Source organism: Gracilinanus agilis, chromosome 3 (assembly GCF_016433145.1).
Source record: "Gracilinanus agilis isolate LMUSP501 chromosome 3, AgileGrace, whole genome shotgun sequence".
Classification (NCBI taxonomy): domain Eukaryota; kingdom Metazoa; phylum Chordata; class Mammalia; order Didelphimorphia; family Didelphidae; genus Gracilinanus; species Gracilinanus agilis.
In genome coordinates this window covers 425,324,636-425,341,109 of record NC_058132.1, presented here as the reverse complement: position 1 = coordinate 425,341,109, position 16,474 = coordinate 425,324,636, and the positions used below count along the sequence as shown (strand labels likewise).

The following is a 16,474-nucleotide window of genomic DNA, read 5'->3' as shown; positions in this document are numbered from 1 at the left end:
TACATATATATATTCCTGTGCGCAAAACAGCAGTCTGTGTAAATAAGTTTTTGTGTCCTTGCGCACCCCAGCACCCTTCAGCTCCTGGCTCGCCCGCACAGGCTAAATAGGAGGAATGGACTAGAGGAAATACATCTCCCGAAATTTGTTTTCTGTATTAAAAACAAGACAACAACAAAATACTACCAACTTTAACAGCTGATTTTTTTCGGGTAAGGGACACGGTATATTGCTTATAGCCTCATTGGCTGTGGGTGAAGCCATAGTATCTGGTCCTTCCGCGTTGCCTTCTGACGGGATATGTAGTTCCCATTCCCCTGGCACTTCCTATCTGGACTTCGCTGAGTATAGGGGGAGGGGCAAGAACTGCCTACATTTCCCAGAGAGAATCGCGTTGCCAGCGGGTGGGCCCTCCTTAAGTGACGTTGCAGTTTGTGCTAAGATACAGTCATCTTCTGGCAGCCCCGGCAGCCTCGTAACCATGGCTGGGGAAATAACAATTCTAGGTGAGTGACCCCAACCTGGGTCCCCGTTTTGGGGAGGAATGGGGATAATCGGGTTCTGTTGGGACTGTGGTGGCTGTAGCCGAGTGTCCAGCCATCAGGCGCCGGGGGATGGGCGACGGGAATGTTGATGGAGGAGGGGAGGAGACACTACCTGATCATCTGGAGAGGAGGCACTTCTGACCCTGGAAGGGCAAGAAGTGGGTGGTGACGGTGTCAACTAGTTACCAGATGCAGCTTATGTCTGCGCTGAAAACTGCAAGTCCTAGACTTTGCCCAGATAGAGGGAGGGATGAACATTTAGCATCTTCCGTGATCGGAGCACTTGTGTTTGCTGCTAGGAGAGATGCCAGTTTTAGCCAAGAACTAGCCCCTGTCCCGGAGGAGCCGGAACAGTCTAATTGGAGATCCCTGTGCTGCCATATGTTAAGAGTGGAAGAAATTACGAAACAAAGTGCTCTATGAATCCTGAGGGACGATATTCTCTTCTTCAAGAATCATCAAGAAAGGCTCCCTTATTGGAAATGACCTTGAAAGAATGGCAAGGGAAGGGCAGCACGTCACCTGGTGTCAAACAGCCTGCCTCTGACTTGTGTCAAGTTGTGAGACTAAAGAAATTCTGAGGACTATAAACCACAGAGCAACTTTGATATGCCAACAAAGTTACAGGTTTATCTAAAAGGATATTGCTGTGAATTGATAGCTGTGAAGATTCTGATTTGAGAGTTGTAGATCAAAGGAAGAACATCACATTTCATGTTTTGGGCCTCTTGGATTGTTGAAGTACTGTAAATCTGAAAAGATTTGTAAAGCATCTTCTTTATCCAAGACACTGTAGACTTAATGAAGACTGAATCAATGCTCTCCAGGATCCAATGAATGACATTTCTTTGGCTCTTAGGTAGGAATTAATATTGCCAGCTTTAAAGATGATGAAATGTGTCTGAAATTTGACTCAAAGGAGGGAAGGCATAAATGATTAGCAAGTGGCATGAAATCTGTGAGTTGGTCATAGAACACATTGTTAATTACCTGATTATTTAGGTAGAGAGTGAATTGAGCACAAGTAGATACTCCTGTTTTCAAAGTAAGAGCCACAGAATTTCAGAGTCGGAAAAAACCTTGTTGCTTATTTAATTTAACTCATAACTGAAAAAGAATCACTACTACAAGTGTGTTCATCTAGAACTTGGACAAAGATGGAGGGGATTTTACTACCTTCCACTATTGCTTCTAATTCATCATTCTGGGGTTTCTCGTCCACATAGTATCCTTTTAAAAACTTGATAGATATCATATCCCTACTGAGTTGTTACTGAGTTTGTTCAGGTTAAACGTCCCTAATTCCTTAAGCCTATCCTTCTTTGACATTATCTTAGCCCTAACCATTTTGGATGCCTGCTTCTAGACATTTTCTTGCTTATCAATATCCTTCAGAACTTTTGGACCCAGAATGGAACAAATCATTCCAAATGTAGTCTGATCAGGACAATTGTGGAAGGATGCCTTTCAGTGCAACACAAGACTTTAATTTTTTTTTTTTTTTGTTGCTTTAATGTACAAAGTAGCTTCTTCAGCATTTAATGTTCATATGACACAATGTTTCTTGGAACAGGTTGCCTTGGAACTGTGAATTGTAAATGCCACATGAATCATCTTAACACTCTAGCTTATGAATTTTGGGGGGATAGGGATTGTGACCTTTTAACCCTCATATCACTCAAATCAAATTTAGTGTGGACAGTAGATATTTAATAAATGCTTATTGAATAAATGACATAAATAGATGTGTAAGAAAACAAGTGTTGAGAATTTGTGATTTTAGCATTCATCCAGATCCAGTGAATTTTAAAAACACTTGTTGTAAGTGGTCTTCATTTTAGGATCTATAAGGTTAAAATTAACAGTTTGACTAAAATACGAGAGAATGTGGTTGCCGAAATTATAACTCAGGTCAAAAATGACTTTTCACCAGCTTTATTTACAAAATGGAGGGAAAGAGCAAGGTAGAAAAATGTAAAAGAGGGCAAAGTGAGAAGTCCCGACTTATCACCCTAAATATTTGCTCTTACCCCTGGCTCAGCAGGGCTGCAGAAGTGCCAGCCAGAGGGCCCAGAGGTAAATTAAGCAAGGGTTTTACCCACGAGGCCTTCTCCGAGAGGGAGACCTATCTGGTATTAATGTCTCTGGAAGTCAGGAAAGGGAGGTCAGCTTTTTCCACTCACCAATCCAAAGTCCAAGGAGAGAGGATCCAAGAGCAGTCTTACCAAATTCTAGAGTCCCAGGTCCACACTGAAGAAGATGGGCCTCTACACCTTTGAAAGAGCTTGAAGACTACTCACAGGAAATTGCAGCCACTTTTAAAGACCCTTCTTTTCATCACTTCCTGTGTCTTCCTCCACTTTACAGGGACCAATTGCAGACTATAACTTTGCTTAGGACTGCCCATGGGGCAGTCAGTGGCTTATGGAGGTGTAAACTCCTTTAGTAAGTAGTTTGTGAACCTCCCTCACTTTTCTCTTCTGGTGATTAAATTTAAAAGTAAGGAGGGGAGAGTTAATCCCATCTTCACAGAGCTTAAGGTACTAATGAACTTTTAGTACATTATAGGATTGTATTACAATTTGCTTAAATTACGTATTTTAATTATTTCAGGTTCAGCTGTCCTAACTCTTCTTTTGGCTGGCTATTTGGCACAGCAGTATTTGCCTTTGCCCACCCCGAAAGTGATTGGCATTGACCTCGGTACCACCTACTGTTCTGTTGGGGCATTTCTTCCAGGCACAGGAAAGGTGAAGGTCATTCCAGATGAAAGTGGTCATAATAGCATACCCAGCATGGTATCTTTTACTGAAACTGACATTCATGTAGGATATGATGGATTGGAACTGGCAGATTCAAATCCACAGAACACAATATATGATGCCAAACGATTCATAGGAAAAATTTTCACCCAGGAAGAGCTGGAGACTGAAATTAGTAGATATCCATTTAAGGTAAGAAATTATCTCAAAAAAGTAAATTAAATTTTAAAAAGAGACTATTCAGTAAATTGTATTTTTCCTCTTGCTTCTGAGATAAAGAACTTGTGTGATTATAAATTTGTGTGTGCATGTATCTTACTGGTTCTCATAATGTAATCAGTTGATTTATGAATAACCTTAAACTCTAGACCCTACTCTAGGTAATGGGGAACATGTGCATTTGTGCATATAGTACTAGGTATTAGGAACAACTAGTTCGAAGTCAGGGAAATAGGATAAAGGGTGCCATGCATAAGAAACAGTTAGAAGGCCAGCTTGACTGAACCATAGGGCATTTGAAAGGGAGTAATGTGTAGTAAAGTGGGAAAGTTAGGTTAGGGCCATGTTGAGAATAAACGGGTTTATATATGATCTTTGAGCAGTAGAGAGCCAGTGAAGTGTATTGAATAGGGGGTTACAGTTAGGGGAAAGACCTTGTACTTTAGGGAAACTTTTGTTTTCTGAATGGTGGATGAATTGGAGTGAGGCAAGGAGATCAATTAGGAAGCTATTATAATAGTTCAGGTGAAAAATGATAGATGAACCAAAGTAGTGACCATGTGAGTGGAAAAAAAGAGATGAATGCAAGTCATGTGAAGATAGATACAAAAAAGTTTTGTGACTAATTGAATATCTGTTATGAGTGAGAGTAAGGAGTCGAGGATAACTCTGAAAATGTGAACCTGAGTAACTGGTAGTGCCTTCAATAGGAATTGAGACCAAAGACAAATGGCTCTTAAGGAGAGAGGCAATGAATTTGGTCTTGAATGTTGAATTTTAAATGCCTAATGGACATCCAGTTGGAAATTTCCAATGGGTAATTTTCTTTTTTAAACCCTTGTACTTCGGTGTATTGTCTCGTAGGTGGAAGATTGGTAAGGGTGGGCAATGGGGGTCAAGTGACTTGCCCAGGGTCACACAGCTGGGAAGTGGCTGAGGCCAGGTTTGAACCTAGGACCTCTTGTCTCTAGGCCTGACTCTCACTCCACTGAGCTACCCAGCTGCCCCAATAGGTAATTTTTGAATTAGGTTGGGAGTTTAGAAGAGAAACTAGGGGTAGCAGATCTGAGATTCACTAGGGATACTGGATAAAAATGAAACAGTTCCTATGTCCAAGAAACAAATGTACATATATAACTATATATATAATATATACAAAAAAGAATAAAAAAATAGTTTGAGGATAGAGGGAACTAACTGCTGGGAAAGATTAGGAAAAGTTTCATGTAAAAGGTGGCTCTTGACTTGAGTTTTGATGCAAACCAATGATTCTAAATGATAAAAGGGAGGAGGGAGAGCATTCCAAGCAGGCAGAAAGCCATGGAGGTAGAAGATGGAATGCCATACTGTTGTATGCTTGAACTACAGAGGTTACAAGGGAGTAACATATAAAAATATAGGAAGGGACCATGTAAAGAAAAACTTAAAATGTTGGACAGGATTTCATATTTGATTCTAGAAGTAATAGGAGGTCACTGGAGTTTTAAATAAGGTTTGATGTGGTCAAATTTGGTCATTTGGAAAAAACTGACAGCTGACTGGAGGATAGATTGGAGTAGAGTCATCAGATAGAGAAACTAAATAGGAGGCTATTGTAAGAGTCCAAGTGAGAATAAAGTTAATAAGCATTTGTTAATTACTTTCAGTATACTATGAACTGTGCTACTCTCTAGGAGCTCAAGAGTAGGGAGCTCTTTGAGGTACAAGAGAGACAACAGGAGGGAAGAACATTCCCATTCCAGCCTTGTGGGACAGCCAGTTAAAATGCATAGAGTTGGAAAATAAGAGTATTTTGTGTGAAGAACAGCAGGAAGGCCAGTGTCACTCTTGTTTTAGAGTACATGGAGGAGAGTAAGAATGGAAAAGTAGAAAGAGACTAGGTTATGAAGGGCTTTAAAAGCCAAAAAGAAGATTTTTTTAGTAGATTCTGGAGGTATCAAAATTACTAAGCACTAGAATTTATTAAATGGATGAATTAATAAATGAATCATTTATTAAACACTCACTATGTACAAAGCACTTATTAAGTGATAATGAAACCAAAAAAAAAAAAAAAAAAAAGAGACAGTCCCTCTCCTCAAGGGACTTACTTTCTAAATGGGTAGAAAACACTTATGGAAGTTTTCAGCTGTATGTCGGAAAGAAAGATCCCATGATCATCGGGATATAGTGGCAAAGATGGTAATGCCTCTTCTTTAATGTTATTTCTGCTGATAAAATCATTTCATGTTCTAATGTTGAACCACTTGACAAGTGCCAAGGACTTTGGTGACAAGAATGTTATTTCTTGTATCACCTGTAGAAACAGTTGCCAGGCTGAATCTCCATAAGATTTGTTTCCCAGGATAAATGGCTTTAAGTCAGTGAACTGAAAGCACTGCTGTTCCAAAAGCAGTTGGATTCAGGAGCCTGAGCTGTCTCTGTCAGGATCCAAAGGGACACAGTGATCAAGATAATGGTTCAACTTGCCTGACATAAGGTGATAAGAACTTGAGCTATATGAATGATACTGTTGAGATAGAAATAATTCACTGGACATGAGAAAGTGTGTTGAGATGTCTGCACTCTTAGTCCGTTACTTCTGGAAGGAAGGAAATGAGGGGCATTTTCTCATTTCTTCTTTGGGGACAAGCTTGGTCACTAATTACAACATTTGGTTTTAGGATTTTTTTTCCTTGTTCTTTCCATTTACAGTGTTAGAATTACTAGGTTTTTAAAAATTATTCCTTTTTTTATTATATCTAAAACAATTAAGATGCTAGGTTTGAAGCCATGGCACTTAACTCCTAGATGTTCTTTCTTTACTACTTTACCGTAGAACTACTAATTAACCTTTATAAAATTCTTTCCTCAAGTTTACAGAAAAAGGTAGAATTATCAAAAAAGGTAAATATTATTAAGAGAACATTTAATTTTTTGAGCTATCTTGGTGTTATCTCATCTGTTTTAAGCTACTTAAATATTGCCTTAGCTATAAATTTGGCAAGAGAAATAAAAGGATATTAAATTTGAGGATATAAAAGTATATAAAATTTTCATTTTAACAACCTTAGAAGATGAGCTTAAAAATCATTGCTAAATAAAATGCAAAATGGGAATTACTTCTTAATATGTTATCTTTGCTATTAGTACACCACAACAAATAATAGGTTGATTTTTTTTAGTTAAAATTTTTTTATTTTTCAGTTACATATCAAAACAATTGTTGGCAATTGTTTTCTGACATTTTTCAATTCAGATTCTCTCCCAACCTCCTTCTTCGCCTTTACCCCCTGCCCTGGCTATAAATTGTCTGATATAGGTTATATTTTTGCTTTCATGTGATATGTATTTCCATATTCCCTGTGTTGTGACAGAAGACACATATCATATACAATAAAAAATTCTTGAAAAAAATAAAGTGAAGGATGGCACGATTTGGTCTGTAATCAGATTCCAACAGTTCCTTCTTTGGCCATGGATAACAACTGGCTCGATTTAAATATATATATTTAATACTAGAACCTGGTTGAACATTCTAGTCATTATTTTTGTAGGCAAGAGTGGTTAAAAATCTTTGGATTGTTTTGTTTTTTTTAAAATTTTTAAAATTAGTATGGTCCAGTATGAAGATTCTTTGGACTGTCTAGTGACAGATATGTATACTGACAGCATAGACATGTAAAATAATTTGGCATAAGCACAGAGTAGCCTGCTTCTAGACTTTGGCACCTCTTGCTTGAATTTATTATTTAAGGATAATGTCATGCCTACTTAGCACAGTATAGTGACAGCCTTGGAGTCAGGAAGACCTGGATTCAAGTCTGGCCTCTGATACAGATTGGCCAATGGCCAAGTCACTCAAACATCCTCTTAGGCAACCAATGAATCTTCTAAATTATAGATGAGTTGCTAAGCTTCATTAATAAAATAAATTTTTATGAAATTATGAATGGGAGTTACCTATCCAAATTAAATTACACATATATGCTGTAAAATACTTTGGTATTTATAAAAGCTTTTGGTAATTTCAAAGAACTGAATCCTTTTATATAAAGAAAATATACTTGGATAGGATTGTCATTGTGATGGACTTTTCTATGAAGTGCTATGATTGCTTTACCAATCAAAGTGGACATTAAGTAGAGTCTGCTGTCCCTAGAATATTTGTTCCCTGGTAAAGCTGCCACATTGTTGATTCAGATATTCAAATGTCAGAATCTGTATACTCCATGAGAGCAGGAGTAAAGAACTCACATAAAATCTTTTATGGTAAGCCACTATGGCACCAAGGATGCAAATAAGTGTTATTTGCTGCTTACATGAGAACATAATGGGGGAAGGAAATGTTTCTATGAATATGGAGTAATGTTCTTGATGTATGTATGTTAAGAAGCTAATGAAAACATGACCAGGTTACTAGACAGTCAGATGCTTCTATTTTATATGAATTTTGTTTATGTCGTCTGATTTTGTCAGAGAATGAAATGTCTTGTTAATTTAACATCTAATTAGGCAACTAGATGGCATAGTAGATGCTATACTGGATTTTGAATCAGTAAGACTTGAGTTCCGATTTTTCTTCAGACATTTACTTTTTTGCTTTCTTCATATTAAAACAAGGAGCTTGAACTCGATGGTTTATGAGGCCCTTTCCGGCTTGAAATCTCTATTTCTCTGTTCAAGAATTTAATTGAGTATATGACATAAAGCTAAGCAGTTTTGCACAGTTCCTTTTTTGTTTAATAATGCCTCAATTTCTTCTTAGTGGCTTGTGACATATATTCACAGGTCTTAAACAACAATGGAACAGCTGAATTTTCTGTGATAAGCAATGGAACCATCACTGTTTCTCCAGAATATATTGGCTCCCGACTGCTTTTAAAGCTAAAGAAAATGGCAGAAGACTATTTTGGGATGCCAGTATCCAATGCTGTTATTTCTGTGCCGGCAGAATTTAATCTAAGGCAGAGAAATTGTACCGTTCAGGCTGCTAATCTTGCAGGTAATATTTTAGTTGTGTTTCTTCATAAAGATTTTGTTTCCTTGTCAAGTGTATTATGTACCTTACAATTACTCAGAGATCCTCTAGTTCAATTTATACCTGAGAGTCCTTTGTACAACATAACTGGCAAGTGGTGTAGGGAAAATGAACTCACTATCCCTGATTTTGCAATCATATTGAGGGCTGAAGATAAAAGAGCTGCAGAAGAGGAAGAGCCAAATCAAAATAATCATTGGAATTCTGAAGGTGGAAATTTGTCTTTTGTTTATAATCAGTTAATAATGTTGATAAAACATACTGCAAAGGAATATAGGATTGATATAATGGTTTGGGAATTTTTCATTACAACCAGTATAAACCTCCTTATCAGTTTCTTCTCATGATTTTTAGTTCTGTCCTCTGGACCAAATAGAACTAGCCTAAACTTTAAAAATAAAAATAAAAATAAAAATAAGAATAGTTAGTGTTCTCTCACTCCACATAATGTCATGCATTTATTTATTTATTGTAATCCCTCAGTAAAATGTGACTTTAAGACTAGAGACAATTTTCATTTTGACTTTTTTGTCCTTACTCTTATATGTAGTTAATTATCCATAGTACCTTATGAAATTTTTAATGAATTGAATATAGCATTATTGCTTCACATTGGGCTTATAGCCTACTAAGAAACCCCATATTTATAAAGGAAAAAATGCTATATAGCCATTATTCTCCCATCATGTACTTGTGAGTGTTTTTTAACTCAACCATATGACTTTATATTTATGTCTGAAATTTCATGATATTTTATCATACCTACATTCTAGCTTATCTTTTTTGAATCCCCAGCTCTACTGTCTCTCATATTAAGTATTCCCTATCAGTATTATGTGTTTCACAAATTTGATATACAAAATTTCTTTGCTTTTATCCCAATCCATTACAACTGAAACTGTTTCCACAAAAAAGACAAACTGATAATGCAAAAAAAAAAAATAGACCTTTTTTATGAGCACAATTTAAACTTACAGAAGAAAGCTTAACTTGGAGAATGTCTGAAGAAATTGTGATATGTGATGGTAATGGAATACTATTATAGTACTATAAGGAATGATGAACAGGATGATTTCAGAAAGAGCTGGAAAGACCTATGTGAACTGATTCATAGTCAAATAAGCAGAATCAGGGGATCATTATACACTGTAACTGCAATATTGTGGAACGATTAAATGTGATAGACTGCTAACAGGAATACAGTGATCTAGGACAATTCGGAGGATCCACCTCCATGGAAAGAACTATTGGGATAGAAATGCAGATGAAAATATATGACTTACCACTTGTTTATTTGGTTATATGTTTTGGGATTTGGGATCTATAAGATTATCCTCTTACAAAATGAATAATTTGGAAATGTGTTTTTCATGATAACATATATATATATATAAAACCCAGATTCGATTGCTTATCAGCTCCAGGAGGAGGCAGGGAAGAAGGGAAGGAGACAGTATGAATCATATAACTTTGGAAAACCTATGTGGAAATTTGTTATTAAAATAAAAAAATTAAAAACAAAAATAAACCAAATAGACCCAAGGCTGGTAGGGGAACAATGCCTCACTGATATCCAAGAAATTCTTAAATGACGTTGATGTTCTTGGTGTGATTGTTTTCATATTACTTTAAAGGATGATTTTCAGATATATATATATATATATATCTTTGAACATGTTAGTCACTTTAAAAATTTAACTCCATTTGACTTATTGGCATTTCCTAATATTTTTATGACCTTTTGGATTTTTTTGATTTATAAAAGTTTGTTACTTGAACCTATAATTCTTACTTAAATTTCCCTTTTTTTTGGGTAAGCTTTATCTTCCTTGTATTCTCATTTTCTCTCCCTCCCTAAACTACTTCCCTCCTTCTCTTCCTTCCTCCATCTCCCTTCATCCTCCTACTACAAGGGCTGTGTATTAGCTTAGAAAAACACTAATGAATATTATTATCTATATTACCTAGTATTTGTTTTGTCAAATATTTCCTATTTACATTTTAGTCTGGTTTAGGCCACTCTAGGGAGTTTGGCTGCCTGATTTAAATGCTTTGTCTCNATATATATATATATATATCTTTGAACATGTTAGTCACTTTAAAAATTTAACTCCATTTGACTTATTGGCATTTCCTAATATTTTTATGACCTTTTGGATTTTTTTGATTTATAAAAGTTTGTTACTTGAACCTATAATTCTTACTTAAATTTCCCTTTTTTTTGGGTAAGCTTTATCTTCCTTGTATTCTCATTTTCTCTCCCTCCCTAAACTACTTCCCTCCTTCTCTTCCTTCCTCCATCTCCCTTCATCCTCCTACTACAAGGGCTGTGTATTAGCTTAGAAAAACACTAATGAATATTATTATCTATATTACCTAGTATTTGTTTTGTCAAATATTTCCTATTTACATTTTAGTCTGGTTTAGGCCACTCTAGGGAGTTTGGCTGCCTGATTTAAATGCTTTGTCTCTAGTACACGGAGCCAGAGATGTTGAAAATTGAATAATTTATTTTATCCTAGAATCTCCTTTCTATCCATAATCTCCATCAGTGGTATTTCCATGGCCATAATCTTTGTGTCATCTTTTACTCCTTTTTCTCCTTTATTCCAGAAATCTAGTTGCCAAATGGGAGATGTAGATTCTCTTTCCTTAGAGTTCTTAAAGTGATGGCTGGCCATTATGGAAGGGATTCCTATTTAGCCACAAGTTGTTTGAGTTCTGAGGCTCTTTTCTAACTCTTGAGATTCTCTACTTCAAATTCTGTGTATCCTTCCTATGCAACATCCCTACTATCTTTCTCCACCTTATCATTCCCACAGCCACAACATTAGTTTGGGCCTTCATTAACTTCTTCTGGATGTTGAAAGTGCTTTGCCATAGACCTCCCCCAGATAGTCTTGCCTTTTCCTAATCTGTCTTGCACACCTCTGATACATTGTTCTCCTTCCATGTGTCCATGTGTGTGAGACATCACTTCAGTTCTCAAAAACTTTTAATAACTTTTCAACTCTAAAGGCATCTAGGTGGTGCAGGGGACAGAGTGCTGCACCTAGGGTCAGGAAGATGAATTCAAATCCTTCCTCAGATACTTACTACCTCTGTGCCTAGGCAAGTCATTTAATTCCTGTCTACCTCAGTTTCCTCAACTATTAAAATGGGAATAATAACAGCACCTACCTCACAGAGTTGTTGTGAGGAACAAGTAAGATCATTTAGCCAATAAGCATTTTATTTATTTATTTTGTGCCAGGTACTGTGCTAAGAGCTAGAGATAAAAAAAAAAAGAGGCAAAAGACAGTCCCCAACTTGGAGGAGACAACATGCAAACAAATATATAAATACAGGATAAATAGGAAAGAATTGACAGGGGGAAGGCACTTGAATTAAGAGGAACTGGGAAACGCTTCATGTAGAAGGTAAGATTTTAGCTGGGATTTGAAGTCGAGGAAGTCTGTAGTCAGTCAAGAAAAGAGAGCATGGCTAGGCATGGGGACAGGTAGTGAGAATGCCTTGGAGATGGAATTTCTTATTCATAGAATAGCCAGGAGGCCAGAGTCACTGAATTGAAGAATATGTATCAGGAAGTAAAATATAAGATTAGGAAGGTGGGAGGGAGCTAAGTTATAAAGGGCTAAGCCACTGGTATCTATTGAATTGGGGGAACTAGAGGGAGAGGGGTGATATGACTGAACCTATCTTTTAGGAAAATTAGTGGTTTAATGAAGAATGGATTAGAGTGGGGAGAAACTTAAGGCAGGCAAACCCACCAGGAGGCAACTATTACAATAATCCAGGTGTGAGGAGAAGAGGGTTTTCACTAAAGTGGTGGCAGTGTTAAAGAGGAGAAGGAGGTATATTCAAAAGATGTTGTAAAGTTGAAGTCCTAAGGCCTTGGCAACAGTTTGATATGAAGCCATAGAGTTAGTGAGGAATTCAGGATGACACCTAGATTATAAGCCTAAGAGACTATGAGGATGGTGTTGCTCTCTAAAGTAATTAAGGAGGATAGGGGGAAGGTTTTGGACATAGGGTGTTTAAGATGTTTACTGGACATCTAGTTCAAGATATTTGAAAAACAGTTGAAGATGTGAGATTGGAAGTCAGCAGAGAGATTTTGAATAGGTAGATTTGAGAATCATCAGCATAGAGATAGTAATTAAATCCATGGGAGTTGATGAGATCACCAAATAAAGTAGTATAGAGGGACTATGGAAGAGGGCCCAGGACAGAACCTTCAGAGATACCTAGAGTTAGAGAGGATGTGTTCTGGAAAGGTATCCAGCAAAGGAAATGGAAGAGTGATCAAACAGATAGGAAGAGAACCAGAAGAAAATGGTGTTTTGAAAATTTATTGTGAAAAGAATATCAAAAAGGAAAGAGTGATTAACAGTGTCAAAGGCTACCTACCAAGAGGTCAAAGAGAATGAGAATTAAAGGATTATTGGATGTGGTAATTTAAGAGATTATTAGTAATTTTGGAAAGAATAGTTTTGGTGAAATGATAAAATCAGAGTCCAGAGAGATTAAGAAGAGATAGAAAGTGAAGGCACCTATTATAGACAGCCTTTTTGAGGAGTTTAGCTACAAAGAATAGAAGGGATATAGGACCATAGTTAGCAGAGATGTAAGGATCAAGTGAGGGTTTTTTCAAGATGGGGGAGACATGAGCATGTTTGTCTGCAGTAAGAAATGATCCACTAGTCAGGGAGAGATTGAAAATGAGTGAAAGAGTGTATTTGGTGGCAGTGTGTGTGGGGGGAGTCACAGTCTTTAGGAGGAAATGGGATATATAACAGGACCACTTGAACAAGTAGATTAGTTAGCCTTATTTAGGAGTTAGGCCACTTGAGACAAGGGTAAAGGAGGAGAATGTGGCAGAAGGCATCTGAGTGATAGAGGATGAGGAAGAAGGGAGAAGAGAAAATTCATGGTAAATTTAATTTTTTTTCTACAAACTATTAAGGCAAGGTACTCAGCTGAGAGTGGGGAGAAGGGGGAGCCATGAAGGAAAGATGGAAAAGTTTGAAAGAGCTCCTATGGAGAGTGAGATAGTGAGTTGATAAAGGGAGTATAGTGAGGACCCATTTATGATTATGTAACATTAATTTGTAGTGGATCCAGTCAGAATGGTTGTGTGATTTTCTCTATACCTTCATTCAGTAGCTCATATGTAAGAGTGAAGGAAATGAATGGTGGAGTGATCTAAAGCTTGACTAGGTATTATCAGTGATATGATAAGGAAGCTAGAGTTTCAAGGGAGGAAGATTGGGAGGAAGAAAAGAGAGTAGTGTAGGCTTACTGGACTGAGAAAATTATGTGATCAAGGGATTGGAGGTCATAGTGTGGATGAAGAGTAGGTTTATGTAATAGAAAGCAGAAGGAGAGGTGAAAAGTCAGTAGATTATGATCAAATAAGGAGATGATGGATGATCGCAAATCTAGAGTATACACATCTTTGTGTGTAGCTGAGCCATGGGGTAGAAGAGTAGTTCCCAGGAAGTGAATAAGTTGACAAACTGGATAGAAATCCAGGTATCAAACTTAATAATTACCAGGATTTTGATTGGGTGGTAGATATGAATAACATGAACTTGAAAGGAAGAGAAGTTACTGAGTGATGGAAGAATAGGGAGAAACCTGGAAGAGGCAATGGGGGGAGCAAGGATTATTCCAACTTCTCTACTTCGATCAGTGAGCCAAAGAGAATGAGTGAAGGTGTTGTCAGTATTGGAGACTTTGACCAGGGCAGCTGTGTCATCTCATGCAGAGGCAAAAAGCACTTAACAAAGTTCCTAGCACATAGTAGGTACTTAATAAATACTTGTTCTCCTGACTTTCCTTCCCATGTTCCCTACCAAATCCATTACTGGAATTTAGGGCCCCTTACATCTGACTCCATTTTAACTCTTTAGTCTTCTTTCACCGAATTCTACCTCATTATATTATTCCAACCAAATTACTGACTACTAGAGAGTTTAGAAGGAACTGGGAGAAGGGAAGGAGAGACACTAATTGATACATAGCTTTTTCAAGATTAGCTAAGAAGAGCTATCTGTCTGTCTATGTATCTATCTATGTATCTATCTATCTGTAATAATAGCTGATAGCATCAGGTGAGAGTTTATTAAAGTTAGGAAAGAAAAGATAGTACTTGTAGATAGCAGGAAAGAAACCAATATACTCCCACCCCTCCAAACAGATCCCATGCTGTCCTGCTTCTTTGCTCATTCAAAAATAAGTTTTTTAATATATGCATTATTTCATTCTTTTTATTCTCAGCACCTAGTAGATAGTTGGCACTTAATAAATACATGTTAATTGATCTATTGCCCATCTTGTTCCCTAGTCTCCAATGGCTACTTTCCCTTGTTTATCTCATAAAAGTTCTTTAAGGTTCAATTCAAATGTTATAACCTCTTCTGTGAAGTCTTCTTTGATTTTCTTATCTAGAAATGATTTCTTCCTCTTTACAGTTTTTCTTTTTCATCTTCCAGGACTAAAAATCTTAAGAGTAATTAATGAACCCACAGCTGCAGCTATGGCTTATGGACTTCACAAAGCAGATGTTGTTAATGTCTTGGTGATAGATTTGGGTGGTGGAACACTAGATGTTTCCTTACTCAACAAACAAGGAGGAATGTTTTTAACCCGAGCCATGGCAGGTAAGAAAATATTATAAAGGTTCACAGTCATAATGCCTGCCTAGTGAACAGATCCATTGTTTTTTTGTTTGTTTACATTTTTTGTCTTTATTTTGATAATATGCATGATTTATATCTTCATGTATAGGTTTATAGTTAAAGGATATCAGTAAAAGTTCTAAGTTGTTTTTTACTCTGACACAAAGGTATACAGTACATACAGTACAGTATGTACAACACAGTACAGTACATACAATACACTACATAAAATACAGTAGTCTGTTATGTAGTTCATTCATATAGTTGAATTATTTTCATATGTAACAAAATATATGAAAGGGGAGAACTTAAAAATTAATAGCAATAGATTTCTTACTTTGATAAACTGATTTTGAACAGTTCCTCTACTCTTGAATCTCTTGCCCTCCTATCTTGTTGATTATCCCCAAGCCTCAAATCCCATCATCTACCTTTATTCCTATGCACATGCTACTGAATGGAGCTGGAGGAAATAGCCTTGATAGGGTTTCACTACACATTTGTATTATCTAATCTCAACTGAGTCCTTATTGAAGCACAGCAAGTGTTCTATTCACTGTTCCTCTCCATAACAGCAGTTCTAGACCTTCTATCTCTGCACAAGTTCCTTCTACTCTTTCAGCTATGCAACTAAAGCTGCTTCTTTTCCCACCCTCATTCCATATCATTTAGACATCTTTCCTCACTATTTATTTTGAGTTTCAGATGAAGAGATACCCCTTTCCTTTCCAAATCCCTCTTGACGCCATTCCCTTCTGCCTTCTTCAGCAGGATTACTATCATACTACTAACTTTGTTCTCTCTCTAATCTTCAGATCTTCTAATCTTCTAATCCATATGTACTGGCTTCTTCCCTGCTGCCTACAAGTACCCCCATTTTTCGCCTATCCTTAATAAATCTTCACTTGATCCTATTATGCCTATCAGATATTGCCTTATATCTCTTCTCTCCTCAGCTAAATTCCTTGAAAAAGTTATCTATAATTAGTACCTCTCCATCTCCTTCCAGCTTCTTCTAAACTTTGCATTCTGGTTTCTGGCCTATCACTGAATTGAAACCACATTTCCAAAGTTAGCAATGATCTAATTATCAGTTTAAATGGTCTTCATCTTTGTTGTCTTCTGCAGCAATTGACATTGTTAACCACCCCTATACTCCTAGATATTCTCTCTTCACTAGGTTTTTCATGACATTTCCCTTTCCTGTCTCTGCTCTCTCTTTGACTATTATTTCTTCATTCATGC

General features: G+C 36.8%; 1 protein-coding gene across 1 annotated transcript in view; it reads left to right on the top strand.

Moving 5' to 3' along the window:
• The first annotated feature begins 481 nt into the window (after positions 1-481).
• The window catches only part of HSPA13 (heat shock protein family A (Hsp70) member 13), a 27,531-nt gene continuing 11,538 nt past the window's right edge, over positions 482-16,474 (top strand). Inside the window, exons 1-4 of the mRNA XM_044669245.1 lie at positions 482-506; positions 3,159-3,499; positions 8,297-8,510; positions 15,044-15,211. Of these exons, the coding sequence (XP_044525180.1) occupies positions 482-506; positions 3,159-3,499; positions 8,297-8,510; positions 15,044-15,211 (748 nt within the window). The remainder of the gene's footprint in view (positions 507-3,158; positions 3,500-8,296; positions 8,511-15,043; positions 15,212-16,474) is intronic.